At 34.9% G+C, this 22,922-nt stretch overlaps 1 protein-coding gene across 1 annotated transcript in view; it reads right to left on the bottom strand.

Annotated features, from left to right (window-relative positions):
- Window positions 1-1,209: 1,209 nt before the first annotated feature.
- aasdh (aminoadipate-semialdehyde dehydrogenase) overlaps window positions 1,210-22,922 on the bottom strand; it is a 40,352-nt gene continuing 18,639 nt past the window's right edge. Inside the window, 9 exon segments of the mRNA XM_028802250.2 lie at window positions 1,210-1,623; window positions 2,217-2,348; window positions 6,490-6,612; window positions 9,095-9,258; window positions 13,109-13,901; window positions 16,439-16,557; window positions 19,877-20,075; window positions 21,827-21,999; window positions 22,710-22,816. Of these exon segments, the coding sequence (XP_028658083.2) occupies window positions 1,231-1,623; window positions 2,217-2,348; window positions 6,490-6,612; window positions 9,095-9,258; window positions 13,109-13,901; window positions 16,439-16,557; window positions 19,877-20,075; window positions 21,827-21,999; window positions 22,710-22,816 (2,203 nt within the window). The 3' untranslated portion in view covers window positions 1,210-1,230.

Below are 22,922 nucleotides of genomic sequence, written 5' to 3'. Positions count from 1 at the left end.
AGCAAAATCACAGAAATGTTTAGGAACTTCACCAAACTCTGTGAAATGCACTGAAGTCAATGGTGAAGGAGGAACAGAATTAATTAAGAGTTGATTACAATGCTGCAATGGTGTTATAATTATCCCTAAGGGCTTGCGAAGTGGCCAACAATTAAGGTGGACCAACTACTGTGACCAAAAATGTGATTTGAGTTATGAGGCAGCAGTGCTAACCCCTGCACCACAGTGTCTCAAACTATAAAATAACACAGTTGGAATGACAACCACACACAAAGTACAACAAATGGCCACAAACCAGCAAAAAGGTAAAATATATATATGTGTATGATTGTGCTCACAGAGTTCAGTCTTGGTGCACACCATAGCCATGTGGTGAAGCCACAACATGGGACTGGCTTGATCCATTGTTTGAAGTTGCAGCTCCGGGCATGGGCACATGAAGAAGATGGAAATGTCTTGTCAACAGTAATACATTTTTCATTATTATTATTATTTCACAGGGTCACGGTTGGGGGGCTCCTTTAAGGCTTGATTTAGATCAAATCTGCAGCGCATGGCTAATTATGTATGTGAATTACCCTTGCAGCACTGGCATTATACAGTATATCCTGAGGCAATACTCATAATATTCTCATTATGGTTAGCTAATGTTCCAAAAATAAAAATACATATAATATATATTAAAAAAAAACCAAAACAACATTATGACCTGTAAGGTAAAAAAAAGGTCATCTAAGCCAGCCACAAGGTGAATTTTCAAGAAAATATTCAACAAATACATCATATTTGCTGTGAAAAACACTTTGGCGAATTTTGACAGTCAATACCAACAGTGACCTTTTGTAGACTCCTGAATAATACGTATAGTCTTTTGGCCGTCTCTAAAATAAACAATCAAATAATGCAAACTAATAGCTTGGTTAATCTGCCCACTACATCTGGAGTGTTTTTCTTGCCATTAGTTTTTATTGCTTAGTAACGCTCACTAACAGACATTCATGAATAGTAGGACATCAGTTGTGCTCCACAAATCATAGAAACAGACCACACCCTGGAAAAACCCTGTAGGCTCCTGGGCTTACTCCCTACTATTAAATCTACTAAAAATATATATAGTCAAAAAACACTGATTTAGTTAAAAAATTAAACATTCAAGAAAACTAAAACAACTGCAGAAGGTTTTATTTATAAAGAATTGTCATTGCACAACTGCACCTGCAGCAGCAGTCCCTACTCAGATCTGGAGAGTTCCAAGCAGTAAACAAAGTCATTTCTACAACCAACTATCAATAAATTTCCCCATACAACTGGAGAAGAGAATGTTTCTCCTGGAAAACAAAAGGTGGTCATTAAAATTCCTTTTTCCGCATCTAAGATCCAGAGTTTCCCATCATTTGAAGTCACTGCAACCAGCGATCTCCTTTCTTCATCAGTCGGATTAAAAACAAAAGGCGTAGAATACACTCTGGAGCTAGTCTCAAATTTCCACAGTAAATGACCTTTACCATCCAGACAATAGACAAAGTTGTCGTAACAGCCAAACACGATTCTGTAATCTTGTAGAGGGGAGTCGACAACACAAGGAGAGGAGAAAATTGGAGCACTGGTAGAAAAATTCCAAAGCTGAAAATAAGTGACATACATAAAATTAAAAATCAAAGAAATGTTATCACAAAGCATCCATTTTACAAATAAAGGTATAACTATGAGACATAAGGGGCAATATCTTAATAATTTAAATATTAATTAAGCAGAGTTGATCTATGTAATCTGTATGCTCTCTGCAGACAATTTGTACTCAGGAATCATTTGATTATGGCATGGATATAGGACAGTTAGGAAGTTATAAACATTATTCTAGCATTTGAAATTTTATTCCACCCATCCAACTCCATTCACTATCATAGTGAGGGCTGACGTCCAAGCAGACAAGTTCGGGTGGAATGGAGAAACTAATGTTGAATGGAGTACCAGGGGAGATTTTAGTGTAACTCATTAAATGACTAGCTAATTTAGATGCTGCTGCACATTTTCAAAACTTTAACTAAACTGTAAACCAAAATCCAAATCACGTTTTTTTGTGTGCACTTTATTCAGTCATTTATATAAAACACTAAAATATACTGTATGTCCACTCTGTCCAAACAATCCAATAACTGGCAGGCCTCTCACTAACAACAAATCCTGTCAAGGAGCAGCCGACATACATACTGTACCTTCTGTCCAGAGTGGCTGAAACTGTACAAACTCCCATCAACAGAGCCTATGCAAACAGACCCCGGAGTACACCGAGGCGAGGCAAAGAAAGGTTTGTCTACTGAATATTTCCACAGTACGTTTCCATTATCCTGTAACAGCATTTTTGAAAAATAATTTTAGTTAGTTTAGGTAATGTCTTTAACATTTTAAAAAGTTTTTAAAATGTAGGCATTGTGGTCTATAGGGTTAGAGCCACATAAGACAAAAATTCCATCCAGGCAACTGTGACATCTTCATACAGCAAACTTACTATCAAATGTATAAATCAATACCATGACATTATTGCTCAGCTTAGCTTAGTTAAGGACAAAATAATTAAAAAAAAAAACAAAAAAAAAACCTTTAAATAAATATTGTTACATGTTAAAAATCACTCTTATCATTGGCAAAAGCCCAAACTCTAACCACATTAATGAAATAAAAGAAGAACACAACAGTATGCTTTAATTTTAACTAATTAACTAGCTGGCTCAGTCCATAATAAACTGTGGGCTATTGGTTCAGAGCTTAAATCTACTGTATGTACAGAAGCATCTTGTAATTGAAATGAATTCAACATACAATACCTACGACATCTCTCAAGGACATCATTCTCAAAATGCCCATTGCAAGGAGTGTATCTCGTGTATTAATAAAATTCATTTCTTTTTTCAATCCAAAATATGATGTACAACCCCAATTCCAATGAAGTTGGGATGTTGTGTAAAACGTAAATAAAAACAGAATACAATGATTTGCAAATCCTTTTCAACCTATATGTTGAAAAAATATGTTTGTTAAAAGGAAAGGTGATATATACAGTGGTAAACATGCCCTTGTCCCAGCTTTTTTGGAATGTGTTGCAGGCATCAAATTCAAAATGAGTGAAGATTTGCAAAACAACAATAAAGTTTATCAGTTTGAACATTCGATATCTTGTCTTCATAGTGTATTCAATTGAATATAGGTTGAAAAGGATTTGCAAATATACAATGTATACAGTTGTATACAACTGACAAAGTAATCTAAATAAAGGAAACATTACATAGAAAAAAGTAGGAAATTAAAAAGGCTCATAGAGGAAGTACTAATCCCATTGCAAGACTCTGACTGTCATACAAAAAGAAGTAGCTGGTGTTCTGAGCATGGATGTCTCAGACTCGGGTACTGAGAAAACCACTGTGCCATCGTTATAGCGGTTCACTGCTTATTTATTTTCACAATTTATTGCTTTAATGTTTCTATATTAATGAGGACAGACCACCAGAAACTTTAATGAACTCATAGGAGATTACCATTCCCACTATCATTCTTTTTTTATTCAGGTATAGTGTCAGTCTGTCTGTTACCACAGTTACATACTTGGTAAAGGGATCTCAACAGCAATGCTTATATGATATTCTGTAGATTGTCTTACATTATTGATATTTTAGTGAAAGGTTAGAGTACAACAAGACTTTCAAGCAAAATATTTTTCTGGTTCTTGTAAGCCTCTGCAGGATTTCATGGCTGGTGTGTTGTACACTTTATTTGGGATATCTACCTAATAGTGAATTGGTTCTCTCATTTGCTCTCTAAAATGTGTTAGGGAGTGGACCCAGCAAGACCCCTGCTGACTTCATCCACAGATGATGCAAAATTATATCTACTCAGATAACTTGACCATCTGATCTCACCAAGGTTCAGTTAAGTATGGGTCTGGTTCAGCATTATTCTGCTAAAGCAGCTCATTAGCAGACATTTACACTGCTGCCATTATTGGACTCTTATAATCTGCAATGAAGTTGAGATATCTTTTGACATTTCATTTGTACTCTTTGTATAAAATGACCCAATGTCTGTTGTCATGGACGGCCAGGACGTCTCTTTGCTGGGAAGACTGGGGGAGCAAGCCTGGTCAGGGAAGTACCTCCCCTGGAACATTAGATGGCAGCCCCCCAGGTTGCAATGGTGCCTCGGACTCCCACAGGGCTTCATGGAAGTTGAATACAGCCCTATTGGGATCCGGGGGTACCGTCATGGGGTGCTGCAGCTGCTCCTGAGCGCATATGAACGGTTCTTTTACCACACCCAGAAGTGCCTCCAGAAGTAGGTCATCAGGCACTTGGAGCACTTCCATGTAACGTATAAAAGAAGCCAGCAGACACTACTCAGGGAGCCAGAGTCGGGTGGTGGATGACGAAGCTTACCAAGGAGGAGTGAAGGAGAAAAGAAAGAGAATATTTGTGTTCAAATGTGCTGTATTTGTACTTGTGACTGTGCTGTGCACTCGTGGGAATGGAGAAGACGTTACCCACGAGTGATGAAATCAAAATAAACCATTTGTGTTTTATAAGTGTGCCTCCTGCGTCTGTCTGTGTCAGGTTGGGTGGCTGGTACGCCCCCTACTGGTGTCACACTGTCTACAAAATACAACTATTGTATGCCACACCATTACACCTTAAATCTGCACTGTTCACACAATTTTTTGCAAATTGGTTTGTTTCTGACAGCAGATCTACCACTGGATTCACGGTGTCCGGACTGTGGCCAACATCTGGTGTATCCTATTGGTGCTTCTGTTCTCAGCACACTACTGTTCATATACCTGGCACATTAGGACTGGCTGATTGAGGAATATATCTGGTATACAACATGACATATGACACGAAAGGGAAAAACACAAAGTTTTGCTGGCATGATAAAAATTATAAAAGAAAAAAAAATAGTAAACACATTTAAACATAAAACATGCAAATCTGTGCACACAAAAGGAAATGGGTAATGTGATTTTATGTTGGTTTATTAGTGCCTTAAAGGTAATGTCTTCTTGTACAGACTTCAGTGTAAACAGTCATTAATAAGAGAGCCTACACCTTCAAGAATACTACCCAGGGTGCACTACAGTTGATACATCCATGCAAACAGAAAGATGGGAAGGGAAAAAAAACATGTCTTGTGTCACATTTTGTCGGCACCTTTGTTAGCGAGTATGAAGCTGTGCTTTTATCAGTTGATGAAACGTGAACATCTGCTATTGGATTTGAGTAGTAGAGCATTAGCAAGCATTTTGACAGTTAAGAGACACCTCTGACCGCACATTTAATTAGGAATATAATTGCTAAAAATAGGTTTCATTCCAAACACTGGTATCTATTTAAACTCACAATTTTTAATTACATTGTGATATGGATTTTTGGACATTTCACCCACTCCTAAGCCACATAAATGTTTAGTTTTGCTCATTCCTCCTAGGAACTATGCACACACACACACACAAAAAAAACATAATTCATTTCTATCAACCTAATTTACACAATATTGACTGCACATATGAAGCCCTTAATTAAATGGGCAATTGTATTCTACAAAATATCCATATATTTACTGTATATACTCACGTATAAGTCAATTTCTTGAAACCCAACAAAATTGATCACAAAATTAGACCCCAGCTTATAATTCATTATATAAATGTAATGAATTAAGCCTGTTCAAAAATTCGGCACTTAAATTTTTTTTTTTTTTTTACATCTTCTTGCCTCCTCCAATCTCGCACCAGTTTCTCAGACGCATTGAATTTTGTTGCAGCAGTGCAGTTACCAATTTCTTTCACTACTTCAACGATGTTTAAATTAAAACCAGCTTCATATTTTCTTCTGATCGAATGCTACATTGTAGATAAGGGATATTCTTACGATAAAGGTGTATGAGGGTGTGAGATACAAAAAACAGAAATCAGTGCAAACGTTGTTTTGGAATAGCATTACTGGGTATTACCTTGTGGTCACGTAGGCACAATACATAGAAAAAAAGACTCTGTGCTCCGTGGTTACTCTCTCAGGTGGGTGTTAGCATATCATAATCTCTTGGACCAACAGCGTCAGTTTTCCACATTCGACTTATACAACCGACATTATAAAGCACCAGAAATTATACGGTAAAATTAAGTCCCGACTTATACGCAGGAGAACTTAAACGTGAGTATATATGCTAAGTAAAATATTTTACAAACAATTTGGAGTCTGTAGGTGGGCGCTAGTCAGACACCATTCTTTTTGTGTTCCCAACTCTCTGCTTTATGTCATACTTATTTATTTCAGACTCTTTCAAATTGTCAGAAAACGGTTTTCTACCTGTAACATTTTGTGGCACAATGACAAGATCAAGATTTTCCACCACTTGTTTATATGCACAGAAGCATTTAAATTCAAACCACAGTAAAATATATTTAGTCATTATACTTGAATGAGTGCACAAATTCAAACTTACAGGATTTAAGGCTAGCAACTGTGATCCAAGAGTTGCAACATAAAGCCGTCTAGGAGAGGCGTTCAGGCATGGAGTAGAGAAGACTGTACCTCTGCAATGTTGCTTCCATACACAGCTTTTACTCTAAAAATGGAAAATAATAAAACATTTTCTTTTATGAAAGCTTTTTTTTTTTTTAAAATCAGCAATGAACACAAAGGGAAATAACTCTTTAAAGCAAAAAACATAAAAAAGATTCAATAAAAGCCAAACACAACACATCATCAGGTGTGAAGATTCAACATTCAAATGTTGTTTCTTACATTTTATTTTCATCACATAGCCAAAGTCATTTCATGTGCTCCGATATCAGAAAAGAATCCAGCTTGAGACTGGAGGCTATGCACTTTTATCCAATTTCATACCCAGGAGAAATCTGCACTTTAAATCAATAACAAAAACATGGAGATTCCACAGTTTACAATTAGCTATTGCAATATGGATACATAATGCATGGAGGAATTTTAATTCACAAACTTGAGCAAGGCCCTGTGGGTGATGAAATAGTAAAATAATTGTAACACATCTTAAAAGCTTTTGTTACACATAACCACTTACCATGGTGACAAAAAAAAAAAAAAAAAAAAAAAGCACCCATGTTCAAAAATAGGAAGTACAGTACTCGATTGCTTTGTATGCTCTGTCACTTGTGCTGCTTTTAGTGCTTTAACAAAATGCTGATGGTCCATCTTCAAGTCTGCTCGACAATAACATACATAATTCAAAAATGGAATGATCTAAAGCAGTGGTTTCTTTCAAATGCTGACAACACTGAATGATAAAGGTAAACAGTGATTTCGATACCACATTAATTTGTCTGCTCATTACTTTTCATCTGAATTACAATTCAATTAAGGGAACAGACTGTGCAGAAAAGGGTAAATTGGAAAGAAAACAGGCATTTATATGGTACCCCTTCAGTGACAAGACTGAGAAAAACAAGTTTATGGGAGGGGAAAAAAAAAAAAAAAAATTTACAGGAAGGGAAAAAAAAATGACACACGTTTACGCTCTTTACGCTCTCTCTCAAAAGTACATCCAGTCTAATAAAATGTTCTTGAATTTGAAAATGTAATGAGAAAAAAAAAGCATGTAACCCACAGGACATAGTAGACTGAAACACAAGGTCGCTGTGAGAATGACTGAGACTGCGATTGCCAGTCATCCACACTGAGAACAGCAAGTTTATTGTGGGAACAATTACTTCAGAGCCACATTCACTTGAGAAAGTTAACCTATGACACCCTTTTCATGAACAACAAACCATCAGTTGAAAAAAGTGAGGTTTAGTAAGGAAAGAATATTACATTAAAATGTTACAATAGCATATTGTTACAATATATACGAGTACCTTGTTTATCTTTAATAAACTATAATATAATTAGTAATTCTTTAACCGAAAGAGAGTCTCATGAGTGGCCTGGCACTTCTTTTATCACTTATCTGTCATGTCAGGGTCGGTGCTTACTCATGAGACACTGCTGCTAAACTGAGAAATGTTCCTTAATATATTTAACTCCACGATTCTGATCATACTGTATATATCAGATCCACAAAATTCTGTGCCAGCACTAACAGAATTTCAAAAGATTTCTGGTCTCAGAATTAATTTGACTAAAAGTGAATTCTCAAGCGACACAATATTAGATTGGACACCTTCCCTTTTATCATCGCAGATCAGTTTAAACATCTAGGGGTAAACATCACAAGTAAACACAAAGCTCTTTATCAACAAAATTTTGCCGGCTGTATGGAAAACAATTAAGCAAGACTTGCATAGATGGTCAACCCTTCCTCTCACTTTAGCTGGAAGAATAAACATTGTTAAGATGAATATCCTTCCTAAGTTTCTCTTTTTATTTCAAAATATTCCAATATACATCAATAGATCTTTTTTAAGAAATTAGATTCAACCATAACCTCATTTATTTAGAATTCAAAACATCCACATATACAATGGATGACCCTACAAAGACCTAAGGCAGAAGGCTAAATGGCTCTACCTAACTTTCAATTTTATTACTGGGCAGCAAACATACAAACTATAAAAACATGGACATGGTCTCCACGATTCTATCCTGCCTTTTAAAACTAGGACTGTAATATGAACATCTTGCCAACACTCTAATTCTTATCTTTATCTAATCATACAAATAACCTGCAAACAAAACCTGCACACAGCAGTAGCATCCAGAGTTTATTTTTTCCAATGGAAAAAAGGTAAATGTGTGATATCTGATTTTATGTCATCTAATCTAAAAGGACACTATGGAATTATTTTTGTCCAATACATATCTTTACAAACCCACTATGTATAATCCTTAATTGAGGGGGAGCAGATTTTCTCCAATCAACAAATGAGACGCACATACACACACACACACACACACACACACACACACACGCTCTCACAAACTTTGGGTCCATCTGAATGCCATTTTATAGGAGGAAAACCCATGCAGACAGGAATAACATGAAAACTCCAAACCGAACAATGACTGGACTTGGAATTCAAACACAGAATGCTGCATCTGTAAACATCTGTGCTGTCATTATTATATATTACCTCACAGTCTAAAGCATAAATATGATGATCGTGTGACCCAACAAACACCAAGCCAGATGAAGGTTCAACTGCAGCACAACTTTTGACTGCATCCCCAGTGGCAAACATCCAAAATATTTCTCCAGTGGTGACTGCAAGGAAGTAAACAAAGCGATCATAACACCCTGAAAGATAAAACAAACAAAAATATTAAAAATATTATAATAAAACTTTTTTTTTTATTGTAAATAAAGATTATCACAGACACACTGCCTCCTAAAGTTCTGTTGGTATTTGGTTTATAAAAACACTGTGGAGTCAAATAGAATTTCAGGCAAGTCAGTGAATCCACCACCTCCTGCCACAACACAACCACAGTGCGTCGTTTTCTGATCAGGTCTCCACACAATACAAGAATACAGTCAAATATGTCCAAGTCCCATGCAGATGTGCAGCTCTGTCTGTGTGGAAACACAGGTTCTGCAAACAGTAAAGGAGACAAGCAGGGTACACAGTTCATCATTTACTCGCTTTCTTTAAATATGAAACAATTATTTATAACACTGGTCACTTGCATACACCTTAAAGCCAATGAGTACAGAAAGTGAAATGTAGCTTTTCAAAGAGAAAAAAAACGTGAGTTTACAATATCGAGAGATGAGAGATATGTTACAGCAGGACTCAAACAAACAAACAAACAATCAAGACAGTGTATTTTGGCCAAACTTGGCTGGTAGCCTCCACCCACCAAAAGCCTTAGGATTACAGGCATGCCATGGACACTGGAATTTACTGTGTTTTAGCACAGTCCTCCCACGGGGATGTCCCATCCTTATCAGTATGTTTCATGTCCATAAAGTATATGGGACATGATTGGTCAATTTTGGGACTTGCCAATCCTCTAGAGATTAAAAACAAATTTAAACTCCTTACGTCAGCTGGAGTTAAACAAAAGCATGATACCAACTATATCAAACATTAATAAACTGGGGTGCAACTGTGATGTATTTGAAGGGTACCAGTACTACTGTGCAATTCTAAAATTCTGAAATTCAGGAACATCACTTTGGAAAGGCTTTTTGGCAAGATTCTATGCCCACTCATTCTAAATGCCTCCTGCTGAGGTATCTTCCACACATTCCTACTTATTTTTTTTTGTTGACAGGTTTTGTCGGATCCATTCAACATATTTCTAGGATACAGGTTGCATTTTTGATAGCTGTTCATAGTTATTACTCATCATGTGATAAGATAAATTAGTTTAAAACATTCATGAGAATAGTATTGTATGTTATGTATGCAAATTCTAATTTTGCATGCAAGGGACGAAACATATTTATTCTTAACCCTCTGGCTTTATTACTTTAACGAAGTGTGTGGAGTGCTTAAAGCGGAGTGCACCAGTGGTATTGAGGCCCTAGGATTCATAATACACTTAACAGCAGTGCAACATGCAGTCAAGCTCATTAGCACGAAATCCTTTAATTGTTGTTCGGTGTAGAAAAATTGTATTGTATTGACCCCCACTGCACTCCCAACCTACCCAAAAAGGGTTCTCTTTTTGAATTGCCTTTCCCAAGGTTTCTTCCATTTTTTTTGCCTACAGGGTTTTTTTTTTTTGGCAGTTTTTCCTTGTCTTGCTAGAGAATCAAGGCTGGGGGCTGTCAAGAGGCAGGGCCTGTTAAGGTCCATTGCAGCACTTCTTGTGTGATTTTTGGCTATACAAAAATAAATTGTATTGTATTGTACTGTATTTGCTGTCAGTTGTGGTGATGCTGGAGATGGCAAAGCCTATATTTCTCTATTTGTTATTTTTACCTTGGTCTTCCTTCAGGTGCTGCCTTGCACTTTTTACACAACAAACCAATTTATGGATGCTTTAAAAGGGAAATTGCTTTTCATTTTACTATTTAAAGTGCGGATTCATATCAGTCTTATTTTCAGTAATCAATATACAGTGGAACCTCGGTTCACGAATGTCTCTGAACACGTACAAATCGGTTTACGACCAAAAAGTTTGCCAAACTTTTGTATCTGTTCACAACCACACACTCGGTATACGAACAAGCCAGTTTCCCTTTCGGTTTGTGTGCGCCGATGATTTCCGTACGTTTTCAGTCTCTCCCTGTGCAGCGAGTGACAGCGCAACACACACGCGACAGAGAGAGAGCGAGCGAGAGAGAGGGCTGGACGCATAAGGCAGAGAAGGCAGTTAAAGAATGCACTGGGCTTGTTTTTGTTTTCACTTCTGTTTACAGTGATTGGTTCGTAGCGTGCATTGTTGCAATGTTACTTTTCTTGGTGGTTTATTAAATTACAGATTTTTCAAATGTTCATTTTTTCCCTGTGCTTAAAACTCATTAAAAAAGTGTTTTTAGCGAGCGGTTTGTAGCGCTATAGCGCGAACTCTTGCAGTGTTAGTTTTCTCTGTTGTTCAAGGTTTTCTCAGTGTTATTCAAAGTCAAAGTCAAACTGAACTTTATTGTCATCTCAGCCATATACAAGTATACAGATAGATGAAATTGCGAAGCTTAGGGTTCACAGTGTAACAACATGACGTGCAAATAATAAATTAAAAATAGAATTAAAATTTAAATTTAAAATTAAAACACAAACAAGACAAGACCTTGTGCAAAGACAAGACAAAGAAGTAGCAGAAATACTGATGTGTAAGATATGTAATATAATAAATAATAAATAATAGATATAGATAATACAGAAATTATCAGTGTATGATAATAGTTGTTTAAGACATGTGTAAACAATGACAGGTTAGAATGTTTCACAGCAGAAGGATAACAAGAGTGTCAAAATACTTAAAGGTCAGTAGGAGATTTACAGTTCTTTTCTACCTGCACAATTGTCCTTGCAGGACAGTGGCTCACATGTATAAAAGTTCTGTTTTTAGAGGTTTACATTTAGTTTACTATTACGCTGTGCATTCTATGGTATACTTAACTATATTTGTGCTTAGAAACTTAAAAAAATGTATATTTACATACAGTACGTATGGTCTGGTACGGATTAATTGTATTTACATACAATCCCATGGGGGGAAATTGCTTCGGTTCACGACCAAATTGGGTTACGACCAGAGTTTTGGAACGAATTATGGTCGTGAACCGAGGTTCCATTGTATTGGCTTTGTCCATAGGAATTTCATTTATAAATATCAGTACTTCCTATAAAATGTAAGCATAACCAATCTATTCTCAGCAGGATTTAATGGCAAAAAGAGTATGTCAGGCTTTAAGTTCATTGCCAGTACTTCCTATACACGCTAAAATGCCTGGTGGCACATAGAAAGTAAAGCATTTGGAAGGATACAACGTGGTGGAGAATGATAAGGCAACTAAACTAAGTGGCACGTAGTCCTGCATCAACATTTTGAGGTTAATAATAGGAAAACTGTGGACAATAAGGCAGCATATTTTAAAAGACACATCTCCTTAGTATTTAAAACGTGTTCTGGACACCATCAGTCGATTTATTGATAATTTAAACTTTTCCCTTGTAACACACCCGCAAAGTTACGTGGTCCAGAAAATTCTACAAATCCACTATAGCCAAGATTAATATTAACCACATTTATTTATTTTAGTGGCAAAATGCTGAATGGCAATCAATTTACTCAAATCTTTCACAGCCCTAATACTAAGTTTGTTGAAATGAGCATAGAACAAGAATATTTCCAAAGAGAAATATAAATTTCAATACCGGCCAAAAGTTTTACAACCTCACCATTTATCCAGATTTTATTGAAATTTAAGCAGTTCAAGTCATATGAATAACCTGAAATGGTACAAAAGTAAGCCGTAAACTGCCACTGTGAAACTTAAGAGTATTCAAGATGATTACCTTTAAAAAAGTAAAAGAGCCATTCCAATCCAGGTGGCTTAAAGAAACAAAATTTATGAAGAATTAAAGTATCATAAAGTGTAGAACATGACCCTTAATTCATTAAAAGATTCTTAGATTATTGTAAAGGTTGTTGAGTGACTGCATTATATGAATAGACGAAACAGATAAACTAACCAACAACGATGAAGCGTCCACATTTTGTCACAGCAGCAGATGATTCAATTCTGTCTCCAAGAAGGCGTTCCCACTTAATTTTTCCAGAGTACATGTCTATTGCCTGCATTCTATGGGAATGTGAACCAATGTAGACAGTCTGGCACAGATTTTCAGTTTCAGTGATCAGCAGGAGAGGGGATGCATCAACACACTTGCCTGTGTCTAACATCCATCTTAATTTAAGCATGAAACTTCCTGTGTCAGAAGTGTTCTTGGACAACCAACTGATCTCAGATACAGAGTTGTTCATTGCTTGATCCAAACCACCTTCTTTGTCTTTTAAATTTATCACCACAGTAGTGTTCAGAGGAGAAGCTTCAGAAGGTGGTCTGAATGAGTCATGTGAATCATAATGAGACACGGAGCTTGTACTGGTTTTAGGTACATCAACATTAAATGAAAGGAAATGGCTACCCCTGTGTACAGCGGTAACGTTCAAAACTCGATTTTCCTCATAAGCTGGAATATATTTGGTATGAGGATTTTCAGTTTCTGAAGATCCTGTAAATTTCCTTTTCAAACAGGAGTTCCTTTTTTCCATATTTTTATATGGGAATATCATTGCAATAATGTGGTTATAGAGCTCGATAAAGGAGCAATTTAAGATAATTTCTAGTAATTCCGGTATCTTCCTTCTAGTTAACATTTCAATTCCTTCTAAAAGCCTCAGAGACTTAAATGAATCCCCACCACTGAATACAAAGAGAGATTCTGCTGCAATGACTGCATCTGTTGGAAGGTCAAGTATATCCTGAAAGTAGAAGAAAAAAAAAAATTTTACTAGTATTTTTTTCAATATATAAAAAATATACAATATTATGGAAAATATGTTAAATTTGCAAATGTAAACATGTACTGTGTTAATAGAGACGCATAATCGCTGAAACACACAGTTAACGGGACAAGTGAGACAGCATACTGTACTTCATTCCTAAACATGAATCTGCAAACACTGAATTTTTGTCATTCATTTGGTTTTTGAAAGCAAACTAATGTTCATTCGTATAGCCCATACGTAAATGCACACATCCTATATTTGAATGGCATGTTGAAGAATTTAATGCTGTGTCACAGTTATGAATATTTTATTGAGTATAGGCAACAGCCCAAGCAGTTTTCTAATTCTGGACTTGTACACAGGCATAAGCAAATTTAAAGTCTGGTCTGTCATATAAGAAACCTTGAAAACTGCAAAACAAATACAAACAAATGTTTAATAGGAGTTCTGAAAAAAAGAATTCACTTAAAACTGATAAGTTTGATTTCCCGCAAGAAGCTTTAAAGTTGGGACAAAAGGAAAAAAAATGGAGGGACAGATTTGGAAAATTAAAACATTACAAGGTTAAAAAGGAAATATCCTGTAATATCTTGGAATTCACAAATTTAACAAAGTGTATATAATGTTCAAATTCTTATGTTAGTATTTGATTTAAGTGCTATTTATCAGCTTTTCGGTAACTGGACAGGAGATGTCAGGGAATAAATTTAGAATGTGCACAAGCTAAGATAAATCAGGTAGTTCAGGAGGATATCATTCCTTATAAACCCTGTGCTGAAACCCTCCCCCCAAGATTATAAACCCTCGATTTGTTGTTACACTATGGAGACCTAAGGTAGAAATCAAACACATTAATTAAAGAAACTTATCCTCTACCAGCACAAGTTTGACAAAACCCTTTTAACTTAGTAATCAAGCAGGTGAAAGGCTTGTCCATTGCATCATTTACTCTTCAGTAAAAACTGAATAGGGTGCATCCTTCACAGCAGTCTGTTACAGAACGATCAAAGACACAAAAGATAGAGGTTCATTTTCGATTCTTCTACTATTCTTTGGATTTAGTCATCACCCTTGAAATGTTTGTATATATAACAACTGTCCAATCTTGGTGTTTACAGGACATCTGCAGATATCAATGTGAATTTTATATATGACAACATCAACCTTCCTTTGGTACATACTTGTCTTGTGTGGACTTAACCATTTCAGTAGTTCTTCATGAAATTTCTTAAAACTAATGCTTATATATTTCAATGTGCACTGCAAGCCAAAAATACTTAACTACAGTTACCTTCCAATAATTCTCTAACAGATCCCCATCTCAGCCACACTTTAAATTTGAAATCCTACTGCCAACATTTATTTACTTAAATGATAGTTGAGTAACTACTTGACGGATATATCACTATTTTAATGCTGAAGTTACTGTTATTATTTATATATTTTATGTTGTATTACAGAAAAATTTACAATATTGTTCACTTTAATAGAGGTATTTTAATAAAAACAAATTGAATGGAATTTCTGTTTTTGCCTTGGTATTGAAAGGTATTGATTATTGTAAAATTTCACTGGTTTTGGTATCAAATACAAAACTTCTGGTATTATGACATATCTACTGCCCATTAATCTTTCAGAGCTTGGAACATTTTTATTACTTCTAGTAAACTTTCATTAAGTCTATGAGATTTTCTACATGTTTCTAACACTTTAAATATTTTCAAATGTTAGTTTACAGTATACTGACTAGCTCTACTACAATCCAGCTGGATTCAATTCTCGGCCTGTTCTTTCTGTGTGCACACGATTTTTCTCCAGGCATTTGTGTTTCCTTCAACATGTCAAAAGATGTATATGATAGGTCAAAAAGCAACTGAAAGTAAGTGTGATGTAATCAATTGGAGATGTATCCTAAGACTGACTGGAATTGAGCAGAAGGCACCATGTATCTTTACCTTGCATTCTGTGCTACTAGGTTTCTATTATCTGTGGGTTGTAAAAGTGAAAAATCAGCTTTAGAAAGAGAATGAATGGATTTTAGATATGTTAATCGTTAAAAGATTTAAACTCCTTAGTCATAGTCTACTGTGCCTGGGGGTAAAATGCAATTTATCTGAGCTTTATACTTCTGACCAAACAGCCTGATAAGAGTAATGCAAAGAAGGAGCTAATTATTATGACTTAAACTCGATTAAGACTCCGATTTTGGAACAGAGACTAAAACACAGCCAACAGTGCCTCACTTCTTTATAATTATTTTCTGCTCACAAAGTAATAGAATAACCTCTTTCTCTACATCAGTAATTTACAACTGCACACTAATAAAAGGTGTCATTTTGCTTGGCTTTTCTCTACAACTGCACACTAAAAAGTTAAATGTGAGTATGTCAAGTTCCTGCAAAATTTATCCAATTACAACATGAAAGTCCTTTTGTACTAAATGGCTACCAAAAATAAACTAAAATCCCAATAAACACAGCCCAACTACTTAAAGATGAGTACATTCTTACCTTCCATAGCGTTTGTAGACTTTCCCATAGTTCATTTTCCCCTTTAACTTCAGTATGCGCCTCAGCTGCTCTTATTTTAGACTCATAAAGAGCAATGAGATCCTTTGTGTCAATCTTTCCTAAATATATAATACACAAGGTTAAATAATATTTTGATAACAGAAATCACTTTGTTCATAAAAACTGCTGCATTAATAAAAAAATGACTTTAAATCATTTACCTTAATTATAGAAAATTGTATTATCTGTAATGAGCTTCTACATACCCATGTCAACAACAATTCATTATTAATACTCCCTCTAAGATACGTGCATACAGTATATAAGAACAGAGCAAAACATAACATGCATAAAAAATGCAATTTTTTTATGATTTCACTATTAATCAAAATATTACTTCAAAGTAACTGCTCCTAAAATTACAATTTCTAAAGCTGAATGAGTCAGAATAGTATTTATCAGTCAGTTATACATTAATTCCAAAGTCTGACTAACGAAAGTCAGAAATAAACAAAGGCAATTATCAATAATGTCAATATGCAAGCACAATGCAGTATCTCTATCGCACTATATTACCTTAATTACAGTATCTGACAAAACGTATAAAGAGAGAGATTTAACCCAACTTGGTAAAGAAGCACCCTGAAATGCTACTGTCTATAGAGGTCTGAAGAGGAAGCAAATAGCTACTTCAATTAAATCTCAGTGACTGAACATGTGTCCAGAGGCAGCTGTTTTGAAACCCCATGATGTGATACATGTCGAAAAATGTGAAATGTTCACAATGGCGTACAGTAACAATAATAGTATCCTGTTTTTATGCCAAAGTCTACTGGAGAATGTTGTACAAATGTAAAATGTAAAGATATACAAGATGGATTAAGAAAGTCACCTTTCAACTAAGTCTGACATATATGGTGAAAAGACATAAAATGAAACAAATTACTTAGAAGTGACCTGTTGGAACTGCTATGTCAAAAGTTCAGCAAAACATAAAATGAAAAATTATTTTGAGCATGCAACCACTCAGGCTCCAAAGAAAGACAGTAGGCTACTTATTAGGGAGTCCTGTTGGATGTCAAATAAATAGTCTAATGAATTTTTTGCTGTATTGGGCAAAGGTAAAGATATATATCTGGTAGAAGTACGAATTTTGTTTTTTCAGGTCCTTAAAGGCACTTTACAAAAAAATTTTTGTTTATTATTGACGAACTATCAAGTTACCAGGGGAAGCAATTACATGGTAGGGAATGGTATGTCTCTCTGTAGTCTTTTGACATTTCAACCAAAGCACTAGTCTCTAAATAATCAGGGCTGCTAAAGAAACTGTGAAGTAGCCTACCAGACCAGACCAGACACAACAACGCAGTGTACCTCATGTTAAAATTGAGATGTCTAGCACTTGAAACTTCATACGTAGACATTTTGCGTTTTCACTTGGGTTGCTTTTGTTTAAATGACAATTCTAATATAATAACAGGATATTTTATAATTTATGCCTTTTTGGAGGTTTGTACAGTATTAAATCTATGACGTTTAAAACTTACATTGATGTACTTTTCCGATTATCTGCATAGTTCATACAGAGCCCTGATCTCAACATCATCAAGCTTCTATCTCTGCAAGCAATCCCAGACTGTCAAGTAAGACAGCCAAAGTCTGCAGTGGAGTTGTGCCAAGTTCTCCGACTTCATGCAAATGAACTCAGCCAAAGGCTCTTGCACAGTACTATGTGCCTAACTGATGTGTAGTGCAGTAAAGCTTGAATTCAATAAATCTAAATGAAAAAGATGGATATTTATTGTTATTTCCTGTTTTTTGTATCCCTCTCATATATAAAATGTGGGCTCACAGCTACTAAATTTGTACTAAATTAAATACTGTTCTTCTATGATTTTTATTTATTTTTCAGGAGTGAAATTTACCAGTTTAATAATAAAGGCATAAGAAAAGAACAGTATGAAGAGCAAGTGAAACTCACCTTAAAGGATTTTCAAAAATCTGTGTGAACCAAATTCAGATTACATGCACTGTAATTGATAATATTCTAGAGAGACATGCGCATGACATTTACTAAATATCAAATTGTATTTAAATAAATTGGACAAATCATCTTTTTTGTACTTTCTTTTTATATTGAGAAGTCTACACATGACCTTAAAATTAACAAATTAATAAATATAATTAATATTAATTTATTAAATTAAGTATACACTCAGAGGTTACCACCACTCTACAGACTCTTTTAAAACAACCTCCGTTTCAAAGGAAAAAAAACAACAGGTGGCAATATTGTATTAACTACAAACTTATATATATATAGATAGATAGTGAGAGAGAGAGATATATATATATATTTATACACACACACACACGCACACACACATATATATATTCATTCTGGGACTGATACGTGTGGATGAGAATTTCAGAAACCATATTTTTTGTTACTTATTTTAAAACTGTGCTACTTTTGTGGTTAACAGTACTCAAATACAGTAGAAATACTGTATGTTCCATTTAATGACAAACTATCACTTACTATATTTGGTAAGCAACTGTAGCTTGTAGACTAACCCTGGATAACATGATTATCATTACAGCTGAGCCAATGGGACTTAAAAGTGGTGCATAATGTCAAAAGTATGGATGTAATTCTGTAAAAACAAACTACAGTAACCCACCTTTGCTTGATAAATATTACTTCTTTTCCAATGCAAAATGATATTAACCACCAGCTGACACTTTTTTATAAGCATGGATGTACAAATATCCAATGATGACTGAAAGTAAGGAAAGCTTGGTTTGGGTGCTATTACTGTATGTTAGAAGACCACCCCTTTAAGTGACTAAAATTAGACATAGAGCTAACTGAAGACCCCCCTTGAAACCAGACATTGGAATATCAACATAAAGACCAAAGAAAAAAAAACCAAAAAAAAAAAACGTGAGAACACACAGAGGAGTTAAAACTGAGCATCAAAAACAAGTAAAGACAACCATACATATATCAGTAATATACTACTGTTTCAATCTTAAAATGATTTTGTTTTATGACCTGTACTGCAGTATTTCACTGAAAATGTAGTATTTTCATTAAACTGAATTTATGAAATATAGTTATGCTGGTTTCTTGTTGATTTTTCATTAGCAATATCTGCCATTACAATCTTACTGCTCATTCTTCAACCCATTTAGACAGTTTATTGGACCTCAATAATATTTCAAATAAAACTGTCTTTCGGTAAATGCTCTTAACTTGATAACTTGTGCATTTCACAATTTTCACACAAACACTTTATTGTGTATAAATTTCCCTTTTAGAAACAAAAACTAAACCTGAATAACTGATAAGAAAGGAAAGCCATGTATTTAACATTTATTATACTACTTTCTCTTTGCACTCCAAACATCAATAAGTATAACAACAGTAATTACCATGTGATGTAAAGGGTAAACTCTTAACTAACATAACTTCATCAGGAATGGCATGAGCCGGAAGATGTTTCAGCAGGTCCCTGTAAACGTCTTTGCCAACATCAGCTTGCTGTGAAGCAGCTACAATGAAAAGGATTAATTTTTGCTCTTTGTAGTATGTCAAAGCACAAGCATCTACCAGACTCAGATTTTCAACTGCCTGTGGGAGAAAAAAAAAAAAAGAACATTCATTTTTATTATTTCAATCTATGCATATTGTATTTATTTTATAAACTCTTCAATGAGAACTGCTTGAGATTTGCCCAGAACATTTTAAAGAAAAAAAATCCACTCTATCTGTTTTGCTGCTGCTTTGCAGTAAGGAGACTGTGGAAGATTGTGGGTTCGCTTCCCGGTTCCTCCCTGTGTGGATAACGCTTTGAGTACTGAGAAAATCGCTATATAAATGTAATGAATTATTATTATTATTATTATTTCATAAAAGAAAACTCTGTGGCTGCACTTGTGAGGCAGAATGCATTTACAGCATAAAGACGCTCCAAGGCTTATGGCCAATGAACAAGAACTGTCACAGGTAATCTGGTGATATAAAGTGACCAAGGCTTGAGCCGGGGACAAGCAGTCATTTGGTAGGAAGAAGGAGAAAGAGTGAACCAGAAGGTTTTAAGTGCTTTGCGGCATCTCATTAGAAATATATATGAATATTTTTTATGCAACATGACATTACTTTTGTCTGCAGTATTTTCCTGCCAAGTATTAAGGCACACTGAATAAAGGAATTACCTTTATACCTAATTATGCTGTAGACTTAAATTGACCTTTTAAACATATGAAAAATTTCAAACATACAGTAAGCATGTGTGGTACTGTTTTAGACTATTTCAAGGTCAATGATTATGAATATGTATATGCAGCCCTCTATCAGAAATTACAAATTTCTGTTATAATCGAGAATACTTAAACTTTAAACAATTAAACTGCAGCACACATTTTAATATTTCAAAAACTGGATACATTCATTCTTGTTTATTATGAGCTGGTATCTCATGATGTAAATCATTACATTTCTTAGGAGCTCCCCAAATTACAACAATTTCTAATAGAACCTTAGAAATACTGAGTAAATCTAAGATAACAAGGTAGTGTTCTTATCATGGTTACATTACAACTGTTCCATTAAAAATTATTAAGGCTAAAATCTGATTAAAATGCTCCAACTGGGCACAATAACAAAACATGACATCTGCACTGGACTGTTCAAACATTGTTTTTGAAGCCATTGATATTCATTAGCTAATCTCTAAACCTGAATTTGCTATATTGCTTTCTCCATATTTTATATATCAGCAAGACTCCTAACATCCTCTGTAACTGCTCTTTTTATTATGCAAAACTGTGCTACAAAGTCATTACCAAATGACTTCAACCTGTGAAATATTTTCTTGAATTTAGTGCTTCTTTGAGCCAATTACTCAGATCAATGGGGGGAAAACATTGCCATTTAAAAATCTTAAGGTTAACGAGTAAATGCAGCAATTAACAGATGTCTATTAACTATGCAGTATGCTGTGTTTAAATAAATGATATTTGTTCAATGTCCAACAAACTCTAAACTCTATTGTTAAAAGTGCTTTGTGAACATGTTCATAATAAAATAAGTGACTCCTTAACATGTTGCTGGCTATTCAACTACAAGTAATAAGAAACAAGGATTTCCACAACATAAATTACATTATATCCAAGACAGTTTGATTAACTTTTTCTAGGATTTTTTTTTTTTTTATTTCATAATTCTGTGGGTCTGAGATAACAAACTATAAAAATCTTTTCTAGCTTTGGTATTTTATTACCGACATACTATCTTGTTCTTGTGCTTCTCTCCTCTCTTATGTAATACACACATAAAAGGAAGCAAATTATTTAATAATATAATTATAACTGAAGTCATACTTGCACTACTGTCTCCAAATTTAATTGTTTTCCATGACGCTTGACATGATTGTCTCTTCTCCCTTTGTAGTACATGTGTGAATCTTTTACAATAACCCAATCACCAGTGGCACGCATGGTTCCACATGCTACAATTAATTCACTATCAATGAAGCACACTCTTTTCCTACCACCTGAAAAAATGGAAGAAAAAAAAAAAAAGACAACAATGTTTTTCTTAAAAATCTGACTAACAACTATAAATATCTTAATTACATAAAGAGTTATTAAGTTGAAATACATTATTAAGTTTGGCAACCTAATGCACTGTGCATCATCATTTACTTTACCATGTTTTTTAGCCTCAAGAACACAATAAAACATTTTTAATCTGTAATATGTACATTTGTAACACATTACCAGAATAATATTTCCAGTCATTTTCCAAACTGGTAAGCCCTGAACAGGGTTGTGGAGATGCTGAAGCCTATCCCAGCTAGCACAAGGCACAAGGCAGGAACACACCCCTGACATGGTGCCAGTCCATCGCAGGGCGAACACAACACACACAAACAACACTAAGGACAATTTGGAATCACCAATCCACCTAACTTGCATGTCTTTGGACTGTTGGAGGACACCAATGCAGACACGGTGAGAACATTCTCCACACAGGGAAGTTACTGCAAGGCAACAGCACTACCGTTGCACCACTGTGCCATCCACAAGAATAATATAATATTTATGATACTTGTTGCTTTTGTGTTTTATTTTAAATACATTTGTAAATTTGTACAGTGAAATGGCAGTGGAAACTAATATACGAAAATAAAACTAGGATCTGAATTGACTCTTAAATTTATATTTTCCCTTAATTCCCTACCAGCCTTTAACTAAACATTACCCAGGAAAACTTGTCCTTCTCCTTCATTAATCAGATGCCCATCTGAATCTTTCACTTCTACCATAGTTCCCAATAACGGCATTCCCAATGGAACAACAGTGTTGGAACTGAAAAATGATTTCAAACAGAACACAATATTACAAGGCTGCAAACACTCTTATTTTTTAACTTCTGCATGGCTGTTTCTACTATAGTTTGCATAAAAAATATAAG

This window comes from Erpetoichthys calabaricus, chromosome 5 (genome assembly GCF_900747795.2).
Source record: "Erpetoichthys calabaricus chromosome 5, fErpCal1.3, whole genome shotgun sequence".
NCBI lineage: Eukaryota > Metazoa > Chordata > Cladistia > Polypteriformes > Polypteridae > Erpetoichthys > Erpetoichthys calabaricus.
This window is presented reverse-complemented; position numbering and strand designations above follow the sequence as displayed.